Here is a 25,450-nt window from a genome sequence, read left to right as displayed (position 1 = left end):
CAAATCATAAGGCTTACGTCAGTCTTTTACAGAAAATAACTTCATTTGCACCTCTGCCATTCTACTATCTTTATTTAGCTACGTAATCCACCAGACTTAACCAGTCCATGAACACTAATTACCTCAAAACTACAGATTAACCTGACCTATATAGCTTACCTGTATGTATATACATGTATGGTTTATGTGCATACATAGCTATGTATACACACATTACATGTATGTGAATATGTGTGGGTACAGGGTGTGGCAAAAGTTGGTTTACAGTTGTGAGTACGTGAAACACATAGTTTATGCTTATTTTATTATTTACTAATTATTCTATTATTTTCCATACGAACAACTGTAAACTACTTTTGCCTCATCTTCTATAATTTACGTAGAACTTAACCACCTATATATTAGTGTAGGGTAAGGGTAGTGGTGGAAGTGTCATTTAGAATTCTGTTATCTAGGTCTTATAAAGGCCTTTAAAAAACAGTCTCAAAGAGATGGGATATCAACTGTGGAAAATCGGAGCGATAAAATAGGAATTTCAATAGAGTTATTAAGAAAAGGCAATAAAAAAGTGAATTCCCTTAAGTCTTTAATGTTGTATTAAGCCTAGAAATGATCAATAAGCCCCAAACACTTCACAGCACACAGTCTCAGGAGCTGGGCTTCCCTTCTTATGCCTAGGTATGATCTAATAGTATTAACCCAGTATAAATTTGCTTTGGGGCTTCTCATTCGTGGCTGTAGAGGGTCAAACATTCATAAAGCAAATGAAACTATTCTCATCAAGTTTAAAGCCAAATACAAATTGTGATGAGGTCACAATGTGGCACATAATTAACCTATTAAGAAAATTAATGACACTACAACCAGTTTATGGTCTTAGCTGAGGCTGTTCAGCACTAAAATGGTGAAAATAAATACAGATGTTCACAGCATCTTGGATTTCATCTCATTCCTAGGCATGAATACAATCATTTAGAAAATTTCTCCAACTATCTCATACCTGAGGAATTTTAGAATCCTGTAAAGAGTTATTCCACTTATTTTTTGGACAACGCTCAGATTCCAAGTTTCTTCATTACCAAAAATAGAACTGACTGCAGATGGGAGTTAAACCATGTGAAACATTTCCTATTCCCTGTCATGGAAATAACCAATCTGCTGCCATCACGCTAAACAATGGTGGGTGTACTCACATTCCTACCAATGTTTCTACGTGAATTTCTGGGGCATGTTCTGCTATAACTTTATCAGAAATCCCTAGCAAGAAAAAAAATCATTAAATTACTATTTATTATGTTTTAAAAAGTCTTCTTTAAACAATATGCCCCTCCAAACTCATTTAGAATATAATTCAGAAAAAAAGAGTACTCTTTTTTATTAAAAACTGTATTTAAAACATAAAATTTCAGGTACATATATTTTATAAAACGTTATAAATAATACCTTATACAAAAGTGAGGAATTGGCTAATTAACATACACGTGTAAATATATATATTTGTGTGCATATGCACATGAATGTTAAAATGTGTATATGTGTGTGTGTATATATTTATATATTTTTTTTCTTTTCTTTAATTAAGATAGTAAGAAAGCTGTGAGAAATGCCTGAAAACCTTTCCTATACAAGTAGCTTTACAATTTGGTCCTGGGTTACCAATAATATTTTTCGATTCTAATCCAAAGCTACAAAAAAGAAAAAGAATAATTCTAGCATTCGTTTTACGGTCTTTTTGCACATATGCATTGGTTATTAGCTCAGTTGTGATACCTGAATTACTGCAGCTGGAGGAAGTGACATAAACATATCAAATTAGCTGGATACACTTAAAAGTTAGTTATCTTGGCATGAAACTAAAGAAATTCTTACTTCTTACTCTAAAAACTTGAGCCAAAACACAGGAAAAAAAATACCACGCCCCCAACTCCCATCATAATCCTTTTCAAGATCCAAAATAAATCTGTTGTCTACTCCACTCATTTCCATCACCACAAAAAAAGAACTGACTGCATACTAAAGTTTCCTATGTTCATGACTTAATACAGCATATTTAGAGTTTCTGCCTCTAATGAAAGTAGAATTTCATTTCTGAGCATATCTTCTTAATTAAAAGATACAAATAACTTCTTTCCTCCCAAAAGTACACCAAGCTCTTGATTACAAACATGGTTGCATGTGGTTAATAACTGCAAATTTAAGTTTCAAACTATGTTGCTGATACCACCCTTCCATACTTCTGCTCTATTGGCTCTCCTTTTGGAAAACCACATGCATTAATAAAAATAATATTTTCCTTGATAGAGGGTAAGGAGGAAAACATAAGCCACATAGAAACAAATACTTGGATGATACCTGAATGTTCCATACTGGTATGAAAAAGAGAGTATTTCTGTTTTGCTTTGTATTGTTTTTACTATTGAGAATAAAAAGTGTAAGATTTATACACTTACAGAAATATAAACATTCAAGCTGCTGTTCTAACTTCAGATAGTAATTAGCCTTTGATTTTTAGACAATCTACCATTCCTATACAATGTGAATTCCCTAAAATGCCTGAAGATGTTAAAGTTGGACTCTTCCACAATATTTGAATTAGTCAATAGTGGCAGTCTCCACCAGTCAATTCAACTTGATTTCCACTCAATTTGAGGAACACAGTCTGTTCAGAAGTAGGAGCTGCTTGCAGTTACATTTCTTTGGTATTTTTTTGTTGTTACAATTTTTAATAAATCCATACAACTTCATGACACATATAGGTATGGGATTATATCTCATTTTCTGTATCTGAGTTATCGGACTCAAGAGTTAAAGATTTACCAGAGGTAATCTAGTTTGACCAACTTCCTGACCTTTATCCCATACAGTGTTTATCCCTTTCAGAGGTGGGGAACCCTTTTTCTGCCAAGGGCCATTTGGATATATTTATAATATCATTCTCAGGCCATACAAAAATCAACAACTTAAAAATTAGCCTGCTATTATTTGGTCAGACTAATTTGGAGAGTCGTGTGATGTTAGCTGGTATCCAACATTCCCCACCCCTGACTGAAAGGAATATTTAAAAGTTTAACCATAATGACCATTAACTAGGAAGAGAGGATCATAAAACCTTTAAAATATTTGCTTTATCTGCATAACAACTATACTACTATTTATAAATTATTTTTTATTAAATGGACACAAGCCTGGTACAACTGTAACATCACAGATTTCTAAAGAATATAAGGAACTATTACAATTTGGTAATAGTCATGCATTTATTTTAATGTGTATTTGTGCACCACCAAAAGTCATTTTGGGTAACACAGTGGCAAGCACACCATACTTTAGGAAACTGCCTGAGTCATTTTGCTTTTATTGACCCAAATTTGTCCCTGTATAGTTTCTTTCGAATGGTTCTGGTTTGACTTTCTGCAGTAACATAAAATAAGCCTCCTTTGTTCACTATATGTAACATCTTTCAAATAGCTGAAAATACCATTTATGTCTTCTCTAATTTTATATTATCCAAAGTAAACACACCCAACTCCTTTACCTATTCACAGGACATGATTTTTTTCACTCTTTCAAAGTGATTTTTGTCACTGTTCATTATCACCCACTGCCACAGCGGATCTGTACTTCCAGGAACTGTTCCAGATCCATACTTTACATGAATGAAAGCATTCACTCCTCACAACAATCCCCAAAGCAGGTAGCACGCTCTCTTTTAGACACAAAGAATCTGAGTCACAGTGAAGTTAGGTAAGCTGCCCAAGGTCACACAACTAGAAATAGCAAACTTGAGTTGAAACTCAGAGAATCTGGCTCCAGAGTCTGTGGTACCAACTACTATGAAATACTGTTAAACCACTACAAAATAATACTAATGTATTTTCAAAGTCAATAATATTAGCTATGCTTATTGGTTAAATAACTTAATCAATTCCCTAACAATGAGTTAAATCTGTGACATATTAAAAGTGTAATGATTTAAGAAGTAGCTCTATGTATGAGGATGCTACACTTTCTTTTTCTCCCCGACAGGCCGTGCAAGGCCCGCGAGTGCAAGTCCACACCAGGAACCCTCCGAGCATCCTGGGGATATACTTTCTTTAATCAGTCGATAATATTTAATAATTACTATAGGTAGAGGCTTGTTATTAACATCATTTAATTTCTCAGGGATACAATATGTTAAGAATATAGTTGAATTACAAGCAGGTAAAAAGTAGCTAAAAAAAATTTCCCTTACTTTTTAGTGACCTTTGCCTACTTCTCTCAGTAAACCTTGAAGTCTACAAAGAATTATTTAAATCTTAAAATATTAAAATACCTCTTCATCCTATAAATACACTCAATTTTCTGATTCTTGCTTTCCAACTTACCAATAATCTCAAATGAGCAAAAACTTTTTTTTCTCTTTGGATCAAATCGTCTCTACTGACCTAAGCACATTTTAATGCCCTAGTTTCATGATCTTTTATCTACCCAGTCCCTGACCGGACAAAGTTCAGAACTTCCAGGAGGGCTTACTATACTGATGTGTATTCTGACCCAAAACTGGCAGACTATGAAGATTGCTCACATGATAAAAAAAATTAGATTTTTCCACAAGATGCAACTCTCTCCTGCAATAAACTATGCTTGTGTCTACTATGTGATAAAACATTTCTAATCTAAAATCTAGATTATTTATATGGGATTTAAACTACTGATAAAATCAATTCGGCAGCTAAGCCTTTTGCTCACACATAACTGATGTAGTCTAATGTGATTACAATATACTCCTAAATTATCCAAGTTTATTATGCAATTAACATTCTAAGAACAGCTGTGAATGATCTAACAGATTATCTCAGATGGATTTTGACAGAATATGTGAAACATTTGTCAATTCAAAATTTTCAACTGAATTGCTTTTTTTAGAAGTTAAAATAGAAATGTGAATGATCTTTATTTACCACAAAGTACCAAAAGAAAAATATTTAAAGAATCAATATATAAATAATTATAACCTAAACTTATCTTTATTTTATAATTAAAACCACAAGAATAAGAAAAATTATGATCTATTTTCAGTTTTGCGAACTCACTTTCAACAATATAGTTTTAGTCATAGATTTAGATGTCAGAGACTGGCTATTCAAATGATAAGACTTTTTAAATTCTGTGATAGGAAAACATTTGAATGAAGTTCTGGAATGTAACTCCTAGTATCTTTCTGGTCAAAGTCTATGTAAACACTATGATTCACTAGATTCACAAACTTGACCTACTGGACTCTTGTGAGGTCATGTGGACATGGCTTCAGCCTAGAATACAATGTATGGCCCCGGTGCCAATAGCTTGACAATTATAACTCTAGCTGTCCTTAGAGATCTTCACTAATAGATAACCCAGTGCTTACACTAAGCTGGTGTGTGGTGGGCAACTCAATACATAATGGCCAAACACCAAATGAACCAATTACTTTACCTAATGTTTCAATTGCTCTCCCATTCCAAAATCCTATCCACCCTGACAATCTTCCAGGTAGCCTGGACTTTATTCTCATTTTTCTGTTCCTCTATAGTCTTTACTTAATATTAGTTCACATGGTCTAGCTTTACATTGACCTTTTTGTCAGCATTTGTCCCTCAACTTCATTGCTATCTTTTTTCAACAAAGCTTTAGTTGAAATAGAAGTCAAGCCATTCTAGTGATATGATTATGTATTTTAAAGTAAATATCTCTGTTATTACTTCTTCCTACTTCCTTAACACTCACCCTTTGATTTAAAAATACCTTTGTGAAGAATATTTTCATACTCCATGTCTACTCCCACAGTTATGGATGTGTTAAGTACTATAACTCTTTGAATACAATGTTTTTCTAACGGAAAGAAAACAAACTTTAATGGAAGCTTATTTATTTTTTTCTAACTTTAGTGAATTTCATATTGTAAACTTTCTAGGTAGAATAAATTAAGTTAGTGTCACCACCATATTTACAGAATCACCAGTATATTCCTTAGTGGAACATAAACACAAGTGCTGTACTAGTAACAAAGTCTATGTACTTTGCAAACATTATCTCATTTAATTCTAATAAACCTTGAGATTGTATTCCCATTTCACAGATGGGAAAATAAATAAAGTTCACAGAAGTTACCTGACCAAGGTTACACCCATAAACTAGAAAGCCAATATTCAAACTCAGAACTGTCTCTAAAGTCTGTGATAATTGAATTAAATAATACTATCACAAACACACTTCAATGTCTGCTGTGCCCAGTCAGAATACACTCAAACTCCTAATTCTGCTTTCTGTACAGAAAGAATTGTAGATTTATTTTTGTACTTATACAATGACTAATGTATGTATCAGGAAGGTTTAGAAAAAGGCATTTAATCATCTTATTTATGTAAATCAATTGGAAAATAAAATGTTTTTATACAACTTACCATTTAACATCAACAGATTGTCAGTTCCTGGATGGGGGTAGTTCAACCGACCTTTAAAAAGACAAGAAAAGAAGATATGAAGATTACTGAGCTATTTGCAAATTGAAAAAAGAAAAGGTGTAAAGAGAAAATTACTGAGTACAGTGTATTTCTTAACTAAAAAGGTAATGTTCAATTCAAAGTCCATTAATTAAAATTATCTTTGAAAGTTGAAAACAAAAACAGTTAACCTGAGTTCCTAGATCATAGAGCATAATGAGATTTGGGAACAATACCTATAGAATAAAGTTCATTTGTTTTGAAATGTAAAAACAATGTAGGTATCCTAGTTTTTCAAAAATAATAGAGGATGTGTGAATTTCTTAATATTACAATGTTTTTAATTTTATCTTTTTCCAAAAATAAAATAAGAAGAAAAGCAATTTCTATTTCTAAATAAACAACCAAATATTAAAATAGTAAGCAGGAAAAATTCATGATGACTTGCCATTTAATTCACTATCATTTTATATAGTTGTATTTAAAGAAGTTTAATGAAAACGTCTCCAGTGTAATATTACAGATGTTATTGGATATATTCCTAGAAATGGGATCATTGGATCAAATGGCAGTTCAATTTTTATTTCTTTGAGGAAACACCATACTGTTTTCCATAGTGGCTGCACCAGTCTGCATTCCCACCAGTAGTGTACTAGAGTCCCCTTTTCTCCACACCCTCGCCAGCACTTCTTATTTGATGATTTGTTGATAGCAGCCATTCTGACAGGTGTGAGGTGATACCTCATTGCTGTTTTAATTTGCATCTCTCTGATGATTAGTGACATTGAGCATTTTTTCATGTCTCTTGGCCATTTGTATGTCCTGTTTGGAGAGGTGTCTATTTAGATCCTCTCTCCATTTTTTAATTGGGTTCTTTGTCTTCCTTTTGTTGAGTTGTGTGAATACTCTATATATTTTGGAAATTAGCCCCTTATCTGATGTATCGTTGGCATTTATGCTCTCCCATATAGTGGGTTCCCTTTCCATTTTGATGATTGTTTCTTTTGCTGTGCAGATGCTTTTTAGTTTGATGTAGTCCCATGTGTTCATTTTTCCTTTGTTTCTATTGCCTTAGGCATTGTATCAGTGAAAATTCTGCTGTGTGTGACGTCTGAAATTTTGTTGCCTGCATTTTCTTCTGGGATTTTTATGGATTCATGAGTTACACTGGTTTTTCATCCATTTTGAATTATACTTTAAGGAGCCTGAAACACCAATCAGAAAGAATATAGATACCTCTATGTTCACAGCAACACTATTTACAATTGCTAAGATCTGGAAACAGCCCAAGTATCCATCAATAGATGAGGATAAAAAGGCTGTGGTAATTATGCACAATGGAATACTATGCAGGTGTAAGAAAGAAAGATCTCTTATTCTTTGAGACAACATGGAGGGACCCGAAGAGTATTATCCTAAGCAAAAGTAGCCAATCAGAAAAAGACAAATATCACGTCTCTTATTTGTGAAATATAATGAATAAAATAAGCTAGGAATAAAATAGACTTAGAGACATGGACATGGGGTGCAGATTGACAAACCTCAGAAGAGGTGGACGTTGGGAGTGAAGAGATACACCACAAAACTTACATGCATATATGTGTAAACAAGGACATAGACAATAATGCTGGGGGTGGGGGGATTGGGAGGAGGGTGTCAATGGGGGAAAAAGAAGAAACATCCATAACAAAAATAATTAATTAATAAAAAAACAAATGTTATAGGAAATCTAACTTGTTCAAAGTTTATAAATGCTATAAAAATAAAAATATTAAGGCTTAAGAGCATAGTAGCACAGTATTTCCTTTGAGTCATTCTTCATTTAGGAGTTTTGCATTACTAAATACAGAAAGGACAACAGTATTATATAATTACATAATGTAATTTTTACATTCTAACACTTGTCTCTTGAAATGCCAACAGCGAGGAAAATCACTGATTTTAGTCCATTAAAATATAGGACTTTTCTTTAATGCCTAAATCTGAGACTATTTGAAAGACAATAAAATTCATTTAGAAATCCGCTAAAAATTAAATGTCTGTGAGATTGCATTTTAGTAACTTTCAGCACAGTCCCTTTAAAAAGACATTATGATAGCACATAACGTATTGCCACCAGAAAGGTGACCAATAAATATCTGAATGGATTGGACATGAGTAGTACGATGTACAGACTAACTGCATTCCTTGACCACCTCTACCAGTACTCTACATTTCTAGGGCCCTTTATTCTGTCCAAATATTTCATACAAGACAGTCCGTCTTTGACTTCTTTTATGAAGTTAAATAATTTGATTATCTATGAATGTAAAAGCAAGAGGCAAGATAATCCAATTTTCACATTAGAACACATATATATTAAATAGATGTATAGATATAAAAACATACCTATACATACACACACACACACACTTCATTGGAGCTCTAATTTTACTATAGTACATTTTGTTTTCAGATTCAATATAAACAAAATAAATATTACTGTGCTTCAAAGGACAATTTATCACTTCCTATTTACTCCTGAGTTTCATTCAGTATGACATTAACTAAATGATCTCTTAAATAAAGTTGTCATTCTCTAACAACATAGAAATACGTTTACTGTTGTGATACCTAAGTATGTACAGAAGGCACAAGATACAAGGAGTTTGGGAAGCAGAGCTTTGCTACACAGGATTTCAATACCATCGGGCATTACTTTGAGCTACTGAGGTATTACAGCTTACTCTGGAAATATGCTTATTTCTAAACATCTTGTTGCAGATGAGCAAATTTAGAGAACAGTTTAAAAACCACAAACAAAATTACTGTTATTTCCGACTTGAGACTGAAAATCAAAACTATGAAAGTAGCAACTTGTGTTACTACTTGTTATACTTTCAGTATAACAAGTTTATTAAGTCCTTTGTATTGACAGTGTGTAGGAGGCTGATAATACAAATATGAGTAAGATACAGTCTCTGATTATGATGTAGTAAAGACAGACACAAATATGCAATTTCCATAAAATACGCTGATTGTGAAATGAATTACCTACAGTATGCTATATAAAAAAAACACAAAAGCCCTGGCCGGTTTGGCTCAGCGGTTAAAGCATCGGCCTGCGGTCCAGAGAGAGTGGAGTTCGGTTCCCGCTAAGGGCATGTACCTCGGTTGCAGTTAGTCCCCGGCCCTGGTTGGTCGTGCGGGTGGCAGCCACTCGATGTGTCCCTTTCATGTCGATGTTTCTCTCTCTCTCTCTTCCTCCCACTCTACCTGAACAAAAAATGGAAAAATGTCCTCGAGTGAGGATAAAAAACAAACACACACACACACACACACACACACACGAGTATTTAACCAAGTCCAGGTATTCAGGCAAGATTTGTTAGAAAAGTAAACTGAACAAAGCCTTAAGCCTTGCTCCACTTCAAAAAACACAAACAAACAAACAAAAACAGTCAACTTTCAATTGCTACATATTTACCCTCTATCAGATTCATTGTTCACTTTATTTATCCCAAGACACAGGTAACAAGATATTTTCATTGCTAATAATTTTTGACTTATTGGCTCTGAAGTGACTTAAAAGGTATACTATATGTGGAAAGTTAAAAAGATTTTACAAATAGGTATGTACTTGTATATAAGTTCTAAAATATAGATCTCCAAAGAGAAAAATCTCTCAACATAACTAATAAAATAGTTAACTCCAAATGAAAGAAACAAATTTAGTCTATTTAAAACTATCCAACTACTTTTCCTCTACTTCAGTGAAACTATTAATACACTTTACAAGTTAACTTTCACAGTTATATTTTACTTAGGATAGTATTACAACTACTTTTTACTAAGAACTTTCGAATTGATAACAACAACTAACATTTAAGGGCTCGTGCCAGGAGCTTTTCTAAGTTATTTACAGCCAGTTCTTTAACCCTTTGAGTTAGGTATTACTATCTTCCTATTTGAAGACAGACTCTATTGCACAAAAGATGAAATAACTTGCCCAAGGTTCACCACTGACAGACGGCTCTGATAGGACTCAAACCCTGACAGTTTGGTGCCATATTCCTAATTACTATGTTACAATGACTTCCTAGTTAATAACATAATACAAAAGAAGGTATGTATAGCTATAGAAAAAATTCAGCTATTAAAAAAAGTCATAGAATTTTTTACAGTATATTAGATAACACACTTTAATCAGATAAAAATACATTATTGTAAAACCAATTTCTTCACCCTATTGTTCAAAAGCCTTGTGGTGCAGAGACTGGTGATTATACACTAATACCTGTTTCTGTTAATAATAAGACCCTGAATACTAGACAGGCACAGAGCTGCCTAGTGTAAAAATCTAAATTTCTCAGCCTTCCTTGTAGTTACATGTGCCCATGAGCGTAAGATCTGGCCAATGAGATGTGAATCAGAATTGGTATGTTGAGATTCTAGGAAGTATTTTTAAAAGGGAAGCTCTTCCATTTCCTTTACCCTTTTCCTGCTTGCTGCAATGCAGAAAGATGGCTTCACTGAAATCGCCATATTAGATCATGAGGCAGAAGCTGGGTAATAGGGATAACAGAATAAGACAGAAGCAGCTGAGATCCATGAAAATCACCCTAACACTTCTAGGAGCGCTATGTTTATGTAAGAAAAATAAACTTCTACTTGTTTAAGCCACTTAGGACTTTTGTTGTTGTCCCAGAAGAATCTAATCTTGCAAATGGTCCTTTAGTAATAACTTTGGGCAAATTTGTTATTATTGTGAAAATATTCTAATATATAATCATTTTATAATGGCTTTAATATATCTATAAATAATAAGTATATATTACCTCTTGACACTTCTTTCACATTAAGATATTATGTACTTTAAAATAAATACTTTTGAAAAAAAATATTTATTCTTAGGTGTCGGTGAATATCTAGTAGACCTACAGTATCTTAGTATCTTAGTATATTTTGATTTAATAGTAATTTGTATAATACATATATATGATACAGTTCATGTTAACCATTTCAGATGGGTATTTGAACAAAAATACGGTGAAAAAAATATGACAATTGCATATAACTTATCACATATAAACAAACTGTCACTCAAATTTTAACAAAGAAATATTCAGAGTAAGTTAGGCTAACAGTGAGAGAGTGTGTGTGTGCGTGTGCTTTCTCCAAGATAATTACTTCTACCAATTTTCAAGACAAAAGGGTGATGATAAAATAACACTTCTCATGCCACTTTTCTTTGGATTTAAACCTTTTAAAATTGTAGAAATGTGAAACTAGAAAGAATGAATGAAGCAATCACTTTTCTAATATCTTCATATTTGCATAACCCCAAGCTGAAAGCATCTAGTAACAAGAAGATATCCATTTGATGAAGCATCATCTCGTTTCCCTTCCTAGATATCATATTCTCTTGGTTTTCCTCTATCACCAGCCACTCCTTAAGTTTCTTTTGCTATATCCTCCTCTTCTTCTCAACCATTAAATGTTGAAGCCCCAATGTTCGTTGAATCCTTGGACTTGACATCTCTTTCTATATGGACTCTCTGGGTGATATCATCTAGTACCAAAACTGCATACATCATCTCTAAGTAGATGAGTAGATGAGTTCCACATGTATATCTCTAACTGCACCTTTTCCACCTCAATGCCATACTTCCCTAGATTGGTGTAGAACACCATCTTCCACCTGGATGCTCATCTCCAAACCTCTCACTTTGTCTACTTTGTGTACAACTCTGTCATCAAATCCTGCCTGCTCTTTATCAACACAGACCCAGATATGACTGCTATTCACTAGCTCCCTGTTTCCCTAGCTCAAGCCACTCCCATCTCTTCACCAGCCTGTGTGACCCTTTTAGAACATTAGTTGGCTCATGTTGCTCTATTGCTCAAAACCCTCCCACACTTAGAATAAATATCTGGCCCTTCACCTTCTATCTTTTAAACACACTGGCCTCTTTGCTATTCCTCAAACATGCTGGTCATATTCTCATTTCAGGATCTGCAAATTTCTTCTTCTTTCTGCATCAAATGCATTTGTCCAGATATGACCAAAATGGCACTTCTCATTTCACTCTGGTCATTAAGAGATGCCACCACAGACCATCCTGTCTAAAACAGCAGCTTCTTTCTTTCTCCCTTGACACTATGATTTTTCTTTATAGCACTGATTCTTTTTGTCTCTATCCTTCATTAAAATAGAAGATCCATATGGCAGGACTTTATCTTTTTTGTTTCCCTCCACTGCAGTGGTTCTCAATCTTCCTAATGCCGTGATCCTCAGGTTGTATGTGGGCATATCTGCATGTGGGCGGACCCCTGGAGATGTCCCTACCTGGAGACGGACAGAGGAGCGGTGTCTCGGTTCCTAAGACCATCGGAAATATGTGTTTTCCGACAGTCTTAGGCAACCCCTGTAAAAGGGTCGTTTGACTTCCAAAGATAGAACTGCTGCTCTACGGTATCTCTAGCATCTAAAACAGAGCCTAGTGCATGACAGGTTCTCAAATATTTGTTAATGGGTAAATGAAATCTCATTCATTATGTGACCTGTAAGCTCAATCAAAAGAACAGTACCTAAATGTGCGTTTTACATGGGACACAGAAAGTACATTCTCTAAGTAAATGGAAATATTACAGAACAAGTTTTTATCAGTTCATTCTAAATCCCTTAAGTATGGGAGAAGAGGGGGGAAAACAAGTCTTGCTCTTTATTTGTCAAGATAAATTTTTCTCTATAACTGTTTTTTTCCTTTAATGCAGCAGTTCTCAACCTGTGGGTCACGACCCCTTTGGGGGTTGAACAACCCTTTCACAGGGTCGCCTAAGACCATTGGAAAACACATATTTCCGACAGCGATTCATAACAGTAGCAAAATTACAGTTATGAAGTAGCAACAAAAATAATTTTATGGTTGGGGGTCACCACAACATGAAGAGCTGTATTAAAGGGCTGCGGCATTAGGAAGGTTGAGAACCACTGCTTTAATGGATACATACAAAAAACGATCTCTAAATTCACAGTTAATGATGCCAACCCATTCATCATTAATGATGAGAAAATGCTAGAGAACAATGCTATATGTTCTGCCAACTCCTTTTGTTAATGCAATGTACTGGGGGTGACAATGGGTAGTATGATGATATAGGTTTTAAGTGCACAGTTCCATGATCCGTCATCTGTATACTGCATTGTTTACCCACCATCCGATGCTGTTTCTTCTTCCATCACCATACTAACTTCCCACTCCCTTCGTTCTGGTAACCGTTACACAATTTTTTGTGTCAAAGCACCATTCAAATCACATATTAGAATCATAAAGAGCTTGGGATAGAATTAACATTAGAGCACTTAATAAGATAGGTAGTACGGTGCAGTGGTTAAAACCTCAAACTCAAGAGCTGTTTCACCACTTACTAGCACTGAAACATGGGCAATTATTATTAATATGCCACCATAGTCACCCAACTGTAAAATAAGAGTAAATAGCTACCTTAGTTGTGAGAATTTAAAAAATTAATATATACATTTAGAGTCCTCAGGACAATTCTTGGCATACGTATACCAAGTGCGTTCGTGCGTGCGCGCTGTGTGTGTGTGTACGTATGTATGTGTATTTTGTGTGTGTGTGTGTTGTAGAAAAGATCCAAAGTACCAGATCTCAAGAGAGCAAGAGAATCATTCCTTACCTATATCCACTAAAAGCCATCAACCTACATTAGTTTCCAGGAAAATTAATCTACTTAACTCACTCTTAAATCAGGATTCCATCATAATTTTTTCACCTAATAATTATTTACAACTTTTAAAACTTTAACCTACATTAACAAATATACTAAGAAACATCAAGGAATATAAAATCAAAAAGTTTGTTTCATGTCAAGTATAATCACAAAAGAAAGGCAGTAACAAAAGACTAAACTGAAGTCATTAATCACCTAGTAAGATAAAATTGATACCAATTAAGATATATGCAATCAATATCAAATTCAAGTTGAAATAATGGTTGCATAACTTTATATTGTAAAAGGGTTTTAAATATAAATGAATAAAAAATGGGCAATCAAAACTGCCAATGGTGCCCTGGCCGGTTTGGCTCAGCAGTTAGAGCGTCGGCCTGCGGTCCGGAGAGACCTGGGTTCGGTTCCCGCTAAGGGCATGTGCCTTGGTTGCAGTTTGTCCCCAGCCCTGGTTGGGTCGTGAAGGCGAGGACGGCAACCTCTTGATGTGTCCCTTTCATGTCGATGTTTCTCTCTCTCTCTCTCTCTCTCTCCCCCACTCTATCTGAACAAGAAATGAAAAAAAAGTGTCCTCAGGTGAGAAAAAACAAAAACAAAAACAAAAAAACTGCCAATGTCAATGAAAAGTTACATAAAACAAAAATAAGTTGGCAACATGTGCCTAGAGCTTCAAAAACAATTGTATTGTCTACTTTATGAAAATAAACACAAAAAAGCTCACTAAATTTTATTTAAAAATTTGAAATACCTAAATGTCCAACTCAAGAGGAATGGTTATACAAACTATTTTACATGCATGTAAATAATTTTGGGAAGTTATAAATAAATATTATAAAAAATATAAATACTTTTAGAGAATGTTTAATCATTTAGCCAATAGCCCCTCCTATCTGCTTAACACTTTGACAGATACTGATCAAGATAAAGCCAGAGCAGAGGTTGTCATTGGTCCCATGACAAGGTATCCTGTGATAGATATTCATATACACTGAACAATACCCCTAAATACCAAATCCAAAATAGAAATGAGAAAGGTACATGATGGAAAAGGACTACATGATTCTTGAACATTCTTTAACAAAGTAATCTATTGATGAAGAGTTTTAGGGAGGCTTCACAAAGGAGATAAATAGACGAATTATAAAAACTTCCAATTGAAAATGGAGGATTAAATACATGTATTCATCACTGCTGCTTTTGGGAACTCCTAACATGACAGTGCAAAAGTTTTTAAGAAGGCATAACTCCATCAGGACAAAGAGAATTGGTAAGATCACAAAAGAAATATGTCAATACATTTTTGGAAGCTGTGAACATGGATTGTTGAGTTGTAACTGACCATGTAGACCAGAAATCACTGAAAAACACTGAAGCCTAAACTGGTGTGTGCACGGGGAAGACTATCAAGAAACAAGTCATTTACTGTAGCTGACACCTGGAAAGGTTCGGAAGTAGGAGGCGCTGGTTAGCCCTGGGAGCAGATGTGGGAAGGCTGATACCTGCTTGTTAGTTTTACATGAACGGGAGACACACATCACCTGTTTTTGTTCTTCAAAGAATGCTGGCAGTCAGGCCGACAGCACCCAGGCAGAAAGAAAAACATATATCCAGGTCCATTTCCCAGACCAGAGAAAAGACCGAGATACAGACATTGTGGAGTTCCATCTGACTTATAGTAATGTTCATTAGTAAGTCCCAACTATGTACATTGAGCTTCCAATCACTATTTTTGTCATTTCTTTAAAGTGGACAGCAAAGGATCATAAGACATTTGATGAAAGCCTCTAGCATGAGCAAAAAAATAAAAATAAAAAACACACACAAAAAAATCCAAACAAATAGAAAAGAGGAACTTAGAAGAAACATAAACAATATAAGAAACTGGAAAAATAATCTTCCAACACTATAATATAGTGTTTAAAGATACACTCCAGTGAAATAAGATCAAAAAAGAATAAAAAAAGTCCTAAGAATTTTTAAAAAGAGGATCTTAAAAGCTCAGAGAAAAAATTTTAACTAAAAAAAAAGATAGAAGAGTTAGTTGAAAAGACAGGAGGAATTTACTCCAAAAGCAAAACAACAAAAGATAAAGCAATAGAAAACAGAAAACCTGATGATGAGAATAAGAGGTTTAATATTTGAAGAACAGGAATTACAGAAAGAGATCATATAAAAAATAGAAATTATCTCAAAAATACCAAAATTTCCACAAACTGGAGGAAATTAATGTTTGAATTAAAAGGGACCACAGAATGTGCAGCTAATGAAATAAAACAAAGAAATTAAAGGAAGAAGACAGGCCCCTCCACACACACGCTGAAAGACTCATATATTTAATTTATATAAAATTTCAGAACCACAGGCATAAGAATATCCTGAAAACTTCCAGAAAGAAAAGCAAAAACACAAAACAATCAATCAATCATACAAGTGAACAGGTGTCAGATAGCCTTAGAGTAACCCTGGATGTAACGAAGCAACGCTTTCAATATTATGAATTACGTATATATAATTCCGCACTAGCCTATCATCTTATATAAGTGAAATAAACATGCTTTTATATATATACTGTCTCAAAATGTATGTCCCATCTGAAGGAAGGTGCTGTAAAACAGGCTCAATGAAACAAAGGCCTAGACCACTAAGAAAGGTATGGAAATCAGGATAAGGATTCTATAAGAAAAAGGAATTCCAGGATTAGGGAAGTCCCAAAATGACAGTCATGGAGGGCTACACAAAGCATGCCTTCGATGGCAGGGGAAAAAAAATCAATATTGATAATTACTTGATAGTTTTACATGTATAGAAAGAAGCTTTGGAGTTCTATTAATAAATTTTGGGATGCATTAGTGACAAGTACTTAACAAGAGACAATGATTAATTCTAGGAAAAACAGTTATATGAAAAATAATGTTATAGCAGCGATTTTCAACCTTTTTCATCTCATGGCACACATAAAGTAATTACTAAAATTCTGCACACTCCAAGGAATATATTTTTTGTCGATCTAACAAAAAAAATAGGTATAATTTTGATTCACTGACACTGGACAGCTATTGCTATGCTGGTTGTTGTAATTGTTTCATTCAATAATCTAAGGGAAAAGAGGTAGTGTCCCTGACTAAACAGGTACTGCATGTTTTAAAAATTCTTGCAGCACACTGGCTGAAAATTGCTGTGTTACAGTATAAACATACATGATTCATCTACGAATATTATTTGCATTATCATAGTAACATACCCCTTGATTTAAACAAAATGGTCTTATAATCATTTTGAGAGGACCAGAGAAAGTGTTAGGGGATAGGAGGGTCAAAGTAGACAGTTAATAGATAACACCTAACAAGTAGGAAGTATAAAGTGTAAACATATTACTTACAAATAATGATATGAATTACCCATTTAAAAAACATATTGCAAGTGGCTACCTCTATTGAATGGGAATCACAAGTAGAGAAAGAGGGAGAAGACTTCTATTTTTTGTTATATAAGCCATATGGCACTATATAACTTTTTAACCTATGTACAAATATTTTTAAAACTCATTTCTTAAGTTAACCAGATTGGAGAAAAGGTAGATTTGAATATTAAGAATATCTTAATCATAAAAATAAAAAAAGATTTAAAAAAGTGTACACCAAAATATCAAACATGATTATTTTACTTGGTGCAACTGGAATTATTAATAATTTTAAAACTTTTTTTCTACTTTTTGAAAATTTCCTTTAATGAATACATACTACTTTTTGTAGTAAGAAAATAAACTTAAAAAAATAAAGTCCTATACTCTGGAGGAAAAAATTTTTATTAGAGATTCTCAGATACTCTTCAAGTACTATAAGCAGCTACAATTCATAGGCCCAATTATCCCACACACTCACTTTTATCACTGCAAGTTTCTATATAAAAATATTATTTTTATTGCTTCATTTTCAATTTAAAAAGTAGTTATAAGCCCATATTTAAAGTCCTAAGAAAGATGCTTTGTGGTAAATAACAGACTTTTAATAAACACATATATGCTCTAAATAAATAAATATGAGTTGAAGAAAATCTGTTGTCATTTCTGCCTGATGTGTTTCAGTTTTTTTTTTAACTGCAGTTTGTTGTAACTCAAATAGTTAAATGTTCAACAAAGCTTGGAAGAAATATCTATATTCTCAAATTTAATAATATCATTGCTAATTAAGAAAACTATCTAAAAATAAATAAAAGTAAATAAAACTTAAAGTCGCTGTGCCATGATACCATTATTTTAAATAAGTTTTCTAAAACAAGAACTTTTACAACCACATTTTCATAGTATCTTCTTCAATCTGCAGATATTCTCATTGACGACAAAAATTTAACTCTTATAAACTTTTCTTAAGATGATCTAAAGTCTGAGAAGTTAGTAAACTATTAAGGTATCAAGTATATCACAATAGTGATCATTTCTTAAAGTCAGAATACTGTTAATAAAATGCATAGGGCTTCTACATAAATATAATTTATTCCAAAGTTAATATTAGTTTTTTCTCCTTATCAATGGACATTAGTCTATAGCAAAAAGGGGGGAAATATCAATAAAGTAAAGGAAAAAGATAATGTAAATTCTATGTACTCCTTTTAAAAATAAAAGGAATCTGGTAGAAGAGGGAATGGGGGAATAAATAGTGATGGGGAAAAAAATGAACATTTTTATTTAAAAACTGAAGGCACACAAAGCAATTCCTCCTTAATTGTCTTTTTTTGGAAGACATATATACATGATTTTCATCATATTTTTGGGGAGCACTTTTTTGGACTCCAGAAAACGTGACTGCAAAGTAAAATTAGCTCTGAGAAATGCACGCCCTTCCTGCCAGGAGGAGGGCGGACAGTGGGAGAAGGTGCTGTAACTGCTTTGATATGCACATCAATGGTACCAGTTTTCTTTTGCACTTTGCTATATTTTAATAAATGCCATTAAAATTTTTACAATTTTTCATGGATCTCATTGATTTTGTTCTCTTAAACTAAGTGTCTCCAACAACCTGCAATGCACAATCTCTAAGAGGGGTAGGTCCCTGAAACCTTCATAATAAACTTGCTCTCAAAGTTGAGAACCTCTCTGTCTAGCTCAAAAGTTTGTAGGTCTACAATGTAATTTCTCACACCAGAGACTTTCAAAAATTCATACAAGTTATTTTGTGACTTTGTACTTCAATGTTATGTTAAGGTCAGGTGAAGAGAATCAGAGGAAAAAGAAAAGTGGAAGGAAAGCGGGGAGATTATTTGGTATTAAGAACACAACTTAACACCTTACAGAAGTAGGTCCTTATTTTCGTTAAAATAAGCAGAAATTCTTACTTCAGGAGCCTTAGCAAATAGGAGTTTAGCAGTTAAGTAATAAAAATAAAGCTAGATATACAAAAACACAGTCAATAAAAAGTTTTAAAGGCAACCACTTTTAAACATTTGCTGGCATAAAATCATGCTCTAAATCCTTTTTCCTGAATTCCCTTTAGTTGTTCAGGGAACACTGGTAATGGCATTGCGACTTGCTGAGACAGATCCTCCCAAGAACTGTTACATAAACTGCATTTCATCTTACAATGTTCAAGTCAAACTTTTATGAGCTGAAATTAATTTTTTTTTTGTTTGCCCTTATAATTTGGGCAAGGGGTAAGCACTTTTTGGTAAAAATGCTTACACAGTAAGACCTTTTTGCAAATTGCTGAGGGCAGGGAGAGAAGAGAGCTTAACAATAATCACTGTCTTGTTCTGTTATTTAAAGTACAATGAACTGACCCACACATACATAGAAAGATCACAGGTTATTTAATATAGGTATGCAAAACAAAACTGTAAAATCACAAAATTGCAGTTTGCAAAGCATGATTTACTTTAACCGTGGAAAGAATTCATATGTTTCTTTGAAAAGAAAAATATTTGCTAAAAATCAAAACAGTCATCAGAAAATGGGATGTTAATGGCAAGAAACTCCTGCAGAATAAACAAAACAGACTGGTCAGTGACACTCATACTAAGGAAAGCATAAAGCAGCGTGTTATGTTCAGATCTGGAGCAGAAGACAGCGCACCCTCGGAAAGGCAGGCTGAGCAGCATTACACACAACCAGCATCAGGCTTCCCTAAACGAGCTCTGCCAGGACTAGTCTACTTTCAGTTCCTGTAATGGCACCTCTTCCTACATCTGGTTCCTTCATCTAGTTGAACCTTTCTTCCAATATTTTTCATCTTTGTGCTGCTTAAGGCTTCAAGTCTCAGCTTTCTTTACTCCACATCTAAATTAGATACCCCCTTTCCCCCACTTATTATCTCCCTAAGCACCTTATAATCTCCCTCCACAATATTTCTGGTATTCTATTATATCTATATATTACATTGTATTAGTATATGTTTATATATATAACTATAAACACTCTCTTTTCCTAATAGGCTATACATTCCTCAAGAACAGAGACCATGTCTGTTTCTCTATTTCACATAATGTATGCACCGAGAGTCTTGGACAAAGCCTGGAACAAAAGTAGGCACACTTAGTGGAATAAAAAGTACATTCAGAATTCCATCTTTAGTTGCTATTAATTCACATCAATAGAACCCCAGTAAGACATGACCCTACCCACCTGATATGCTAAACCATAAAAATCTTAACATTAAACAATAGAGGTTCCCCATTGACCAGTAATAAACACTGGGGAGGGGAAAATAGAAATAAACTGTAGTGAAGTATTTTGGGCTTAAGCAGGGATTGAGGGTCCTTGTTAGTACAGTCTGTCAATTTTTAGCCAGGCCAGTAATCTGCCACTGAAATTCTTTGGATTCCAGAGATCTGCTTGATTGCTATTCTTTCTGACACTAGCTCTTACCTTGAGTAGTTTCTCTCTTTTCCTTTAGGAAATTAGAACTGATTACAACTTTCCAGTTTCTGCCTTCCACCTCTGTGGAAGCCAGCCTCCATGGCGGGCTTCACTGACCCCTGCCTCCTGGTATTCACATCTCTTGAGCAACAGACCCTTCCCCAATTGAGCAGGGCTGACATATGTAGCTAGCAGGATATCACGGAATGATGGTGTGAGACTTCTAAAGTTAGGTCATGGAAGACACTGGGGCATTCCCTTTGAGCTTTACCATTCTGGGGGAATCAAGCAACTACCCCGTGAAGATATTCTGGCAGTCCTGTGGGAGGTCCATGTGGTGATGAACTGAGCTCGCCTGCCAACAGCCACATGACTGAGTCATCTTGGAAAAGGATCCTCCAGCCCCAGTCAACCCTTCAGATGACTGCCACCTCAGCCAACATCTTGACTGCTGTCTCATGAGATCCTCAGCCAGAGCCAACCAGCTAAACTGCTCCTGAATTCTAACCCACAAAATTTGTGTGAGATAAATGTTCATTCTTATTTTAAGCTGTTAAATTTAGGGACAATTTGTTATACAGCAATAGATAACTAATATTATCTCTCATCATTCAAGTTCACAAAGAAATATTTCAAGAAACTTTCACCATTAATATCAAGGGAAACAAGAAATTAATTTAAAATGTTTTACCTTACAACTCCCTTCTCCCTTGTTATTAGATCCCATAAGGAAGACAAAGTAACTGGTTATTTGAAAACATTTTAAAAAGGTAAAATAAGATTCATTCTATTTTTTGAAAAAAGTATTTTTCCTTGTATCGAACAGAAGACAGACTTTTCTGAAAAAGATAAACAGATGAGATAGAAGAAATGGTATAGAGTGAAGTGTTGCCCTAAAGATCATGAATGGGAAGAAGAAAAAACAAAACAAATCCAGGAACTGGTTCCAACCTTGCTTTAGCAGATTTTACTGAAGTCCAGGCTTACCCCCTTTACACCCTCCCCCCCAATTATGAAATGATCAGAGTATGGGGAGGAAGATATACATTATGATACAGAAACTAGTAGAGTCTGTGCTGGTGAGAAAAGCAAAAAAAATCTTCAAGTGTCAGCTCTTGGGTATCAAGATGGTTTTGAATAAGTACATGATGGCTATTCGCAGAAGTACTACTCTTACCTACTCTTACTTCTTTATTCTATGTACAGAAGTTTTCTCTTTTCTTTTTATTCCCTTCCATAATAAATGTGGAACATAAAATATTCCAATTAGAAACATATTTGTCACCGTGACTGCTAAAAGTGGTGGTGAGCATTATTTCCACGGCCAGAGATAATTTTTCTAACAAAAAAATTCTGAATTCACTTGAGATTTTTTATTATTGTTAAATTCCTCTTAGCTTTGTGCTGCTTCCATTTTCTTTTTCAAAGTCTTTCTAGGTTTCCCTCCACTTTTATCATAGCACAGGCTAGAGAAAAAGACCGAGATAACTAATAGTGCAGCAGAGAATGTTTTCTCTGAACATCTTCAAAAGACCTTTTTAAAGAAGATTGGGGGAAACAACAATGAAAACCTTTTCATTATCCTTCGGTAACAGTTAATGTTGGCTTTATATTGTATTACAATTTCTAAGAGTTTTCTTTCTAGATAGTCGAGAAAATAGAAATTCTTCATAATAAAAAATTACTGGATTCTATTCTTGAAACAACAGATATAAGGCAATGCTACTGAAACTGTCAACGTAACAGTGAAAAATAACAAGACTCCAATACAATACAAAGATGAAAAAAACTAGGCTAAATGTTGGTAAAAAAAAACAAAAAATACCCACATAAAACATAGTATAATTGTCTTTATTCACTTATTAGGAGAATTACCATTGCCACATGTTGTCAACAATCACTAATGATTCCTTAAACTTCTCAAGCTCCTTACAAATAAAGAAATTAGGAAAACCAGAAACAAAACAAAAATGTTCAGCTATCTGATCAGTATTGTCAAGCCAGCCCTGAGTGCCCCTCATCCCCTAGCTGCCAACACTGAGGTTCTAGAGTTTTTAGGTTAAAGTTTGTAAGGGAATTCTTACTTGGCTTTATAGAATTAAAAATGCAGAAAGACCGCAAAGTAACTCATGGTTTTAATTCAATGAGAGACCCTGAGCCAAACCACCAGTTAAGCTGCTCCTGAATTCTTGACTCACAGAAACCGCATGAGATAATAAATGCTTATTGTTGTTTTCAGCTGCTAAATTTGGGGATACTTTATTATGCAGCAATAGATAACTAATATTTCTCATCACTCAAATCTCACAGTTTGCTAGTTTATATAAATAATTAATATAAAAGGCAATGAGATTTATTTATAAAGAAATGTATGCTAATTACTAAAGACAAATGAAAACAAGAATATTAATAAAATTTTTTCAGATACAGTTAGTTAACAATAAGGCTGATACTGTAAGATCAGTGGGGCTGATTCTTTCTCCCAATTTGCCCCAACTTTTTGAAAAGCTCTTTCTACACTTCAGGGAAGCTACTATAAATACCTGCTTTCAATACCCTATAATATGAAGCAGAAGAATAAGGAAGTTAACCTAGAATAATTCTAGGTTGAAATCACTACAAATTGTGAATGAAAGTACTGTAAGAAATTAAAATATATTTCTGTATTTCACAGAATTCTAGAAATCTATAAAAGTGACTATACTATACACTTTTAGATCTACTCTTTATCCTCTGGTGAACTGCTGAGTACCTCTAAACAGTAGCTTTTTCTTAAAAAATAAGCCCAGACAGATGGGTTTACATTTCTCTTCATATAAATCAAAATAAGCTACAAAGTATGACATTTCACCAAGACAAGGTTCTTCTTAACAATCATCATATACTTTTATAGGTAGCATAGGTGCTATTCAGTGATACTCAAGCTCTAAAGTTCTTTCATATAAAAATGGTAAGATAAGCAAACTGATGAAATGATACAAGAATTTTTTTAAAAGTCACCTACCCTTAAGAGGATCATGTTCTGCTCTCATAATATCAATAAGGGAATTTTCCAAAGAGTGCATATTCAAACTGTCATACATTCTACTTCGATCCTAGAAGAGAAGAAAAAAGACTGAATATAATCTATGCAACTATATTTTGAAAAGTGATGATAAATATACTAACTTAATCTTCTTACATAAAATAGAACATCTGATTAATATACTATCATAAATGAGTTTACATCTTAAGACAATACAAATAACTAAGGATCTTATAAACTACAATAGCTCTTGTATCGAAGAACAATATATTTAATACATTTACCTCCAAAATCACATATCAAAAGCAATCTCATTTCATTGGCAGTATTAATCAATACAGTAAAATAATTTTTATTGCTATCATTCTCAGCCTATAAAGATTTCTAAAATGCAGAAAGCAATTTTAGTTGTTATTTAATTTCTAAACTTTTATCATATATCTAGGAAGACTGGCATTTGAAAAAAAAATTGAAGGGACAGGACTTAATTCCATTGCACCATACTTTAAACATCTATCAAACATCGTATGTTATTTGACTTATTTAGAAACTCACAATAATGAATGCATAAACATATTATATAGTAAATCAAGAGCATGAAATACAGTATCAAAATAAAGATCAACACTTAGAATATTTATATTCAAGTCTTGCTCTCTGAATTCTCCACATATTGTCTCTGCATTTCTAACCTTCTTTCCCTATTAACTCCCCTGCAAAAAAGGGAGTGGGGGAGCAGAAGCATTCTCATTTCATCAAATGTGTGCTACCTCATCAAGTCTCAGAACAAAGTCTTTTGTGTCATTAGAAGTCTTGTTTGCTGAATATTAAATCCAACATGCCTAGTAGATTCTTTAATATTCATGAATGAACATAGAGTATTTTGCTCAATATATAATCAATGTAGTTGAACAAATATAAATGGGGAACTACCATAGCAAGATCTGACCCATGCCCCCCAAATCATGAGGAAGATTTTTACCAAAATATGTCAGCACTAACCCCCACCCATCCACTCATTTATGGGTGTGGGTGCACACGCAAGCATGTGCTTCTGTACGTGTATGAATGTGTAGGGGAGGCAGGGCAGGCTATTTTTAACTCTCAAAAAATGATTAACACATTCTCCCCAGCTTCCAGCTCTTACCAGGCAGGCAACGCATGCTTATTTGGTGAATAAATGGAGGAATGAATAAATGAATGAACCTTCTACTGCAGAGGAATCTGCCAGATGCCCATTCAGCCCTGGACATATCCAGTGACTGGGAGTTCCCCAGACTACCCACTCCATATTTGACCATATCTAGTAGTTAAAGAAAGTTCTTACATTGAACCAAAAACTACCTCTCAGTAACCAGCGCCCAGTGGTCTTAGTTCTGT

The 25,450-nt window shown here is 34.0% G+C and overlaps 1 protein-coding gene across 9 annotated transcripts in view; it reads right to left on the bottom strand.

Annotated features, from left to right (window-relative positions):
- Positions 1-25,450, bottom strand: part of CPEB2 (cytoplasmic polyadenylation element binding protein 2) — a 63,683-nt gene that overhangs the window by 25,329 nt on the left and 12,904 nt on the right. For all 9 annotated transcript variants that reach the window (XM_036261691.1, XM_036261701.1, XM_036261673.1 and 6 more), the window contains 2 exons: positions 24,050-24,140; positions 6,426-6,476 (listed from right to left, as the gene is read on the bottom strand). In XM_036261691.1, the coding sequence (XP_036117584.1) occupies positions 6,426-6,476; positions 24,050-24,140 (142 nt within the window). The remainder of the gene's footprint in view (positions 1-6,425; positions 6,477-24,049; positions 24,141-25,450) is intronic.

Source organism: Molossus molossus, unplaced genomic scaffold (assembly GCF_014108415.1).
Source record: "Molossus molossus isolate mMolMol1 unplaced genomic scaffold, mMolMol1.p scaffold_m16_p_1, whole genome shotgun sequence".
In the NCBI taxonomy this organism is placed as follows: domain Eukaryota; kingdom Metazoa; phylum Chordata; class Mammalia; order Chiroptera; family Molossidae; genus Molossus; species Molossus molossus.
Note: the sequence above shows the minus strand (reverse complement) of the source record. Positions and strands in the feature narration are given on the sequence as shown.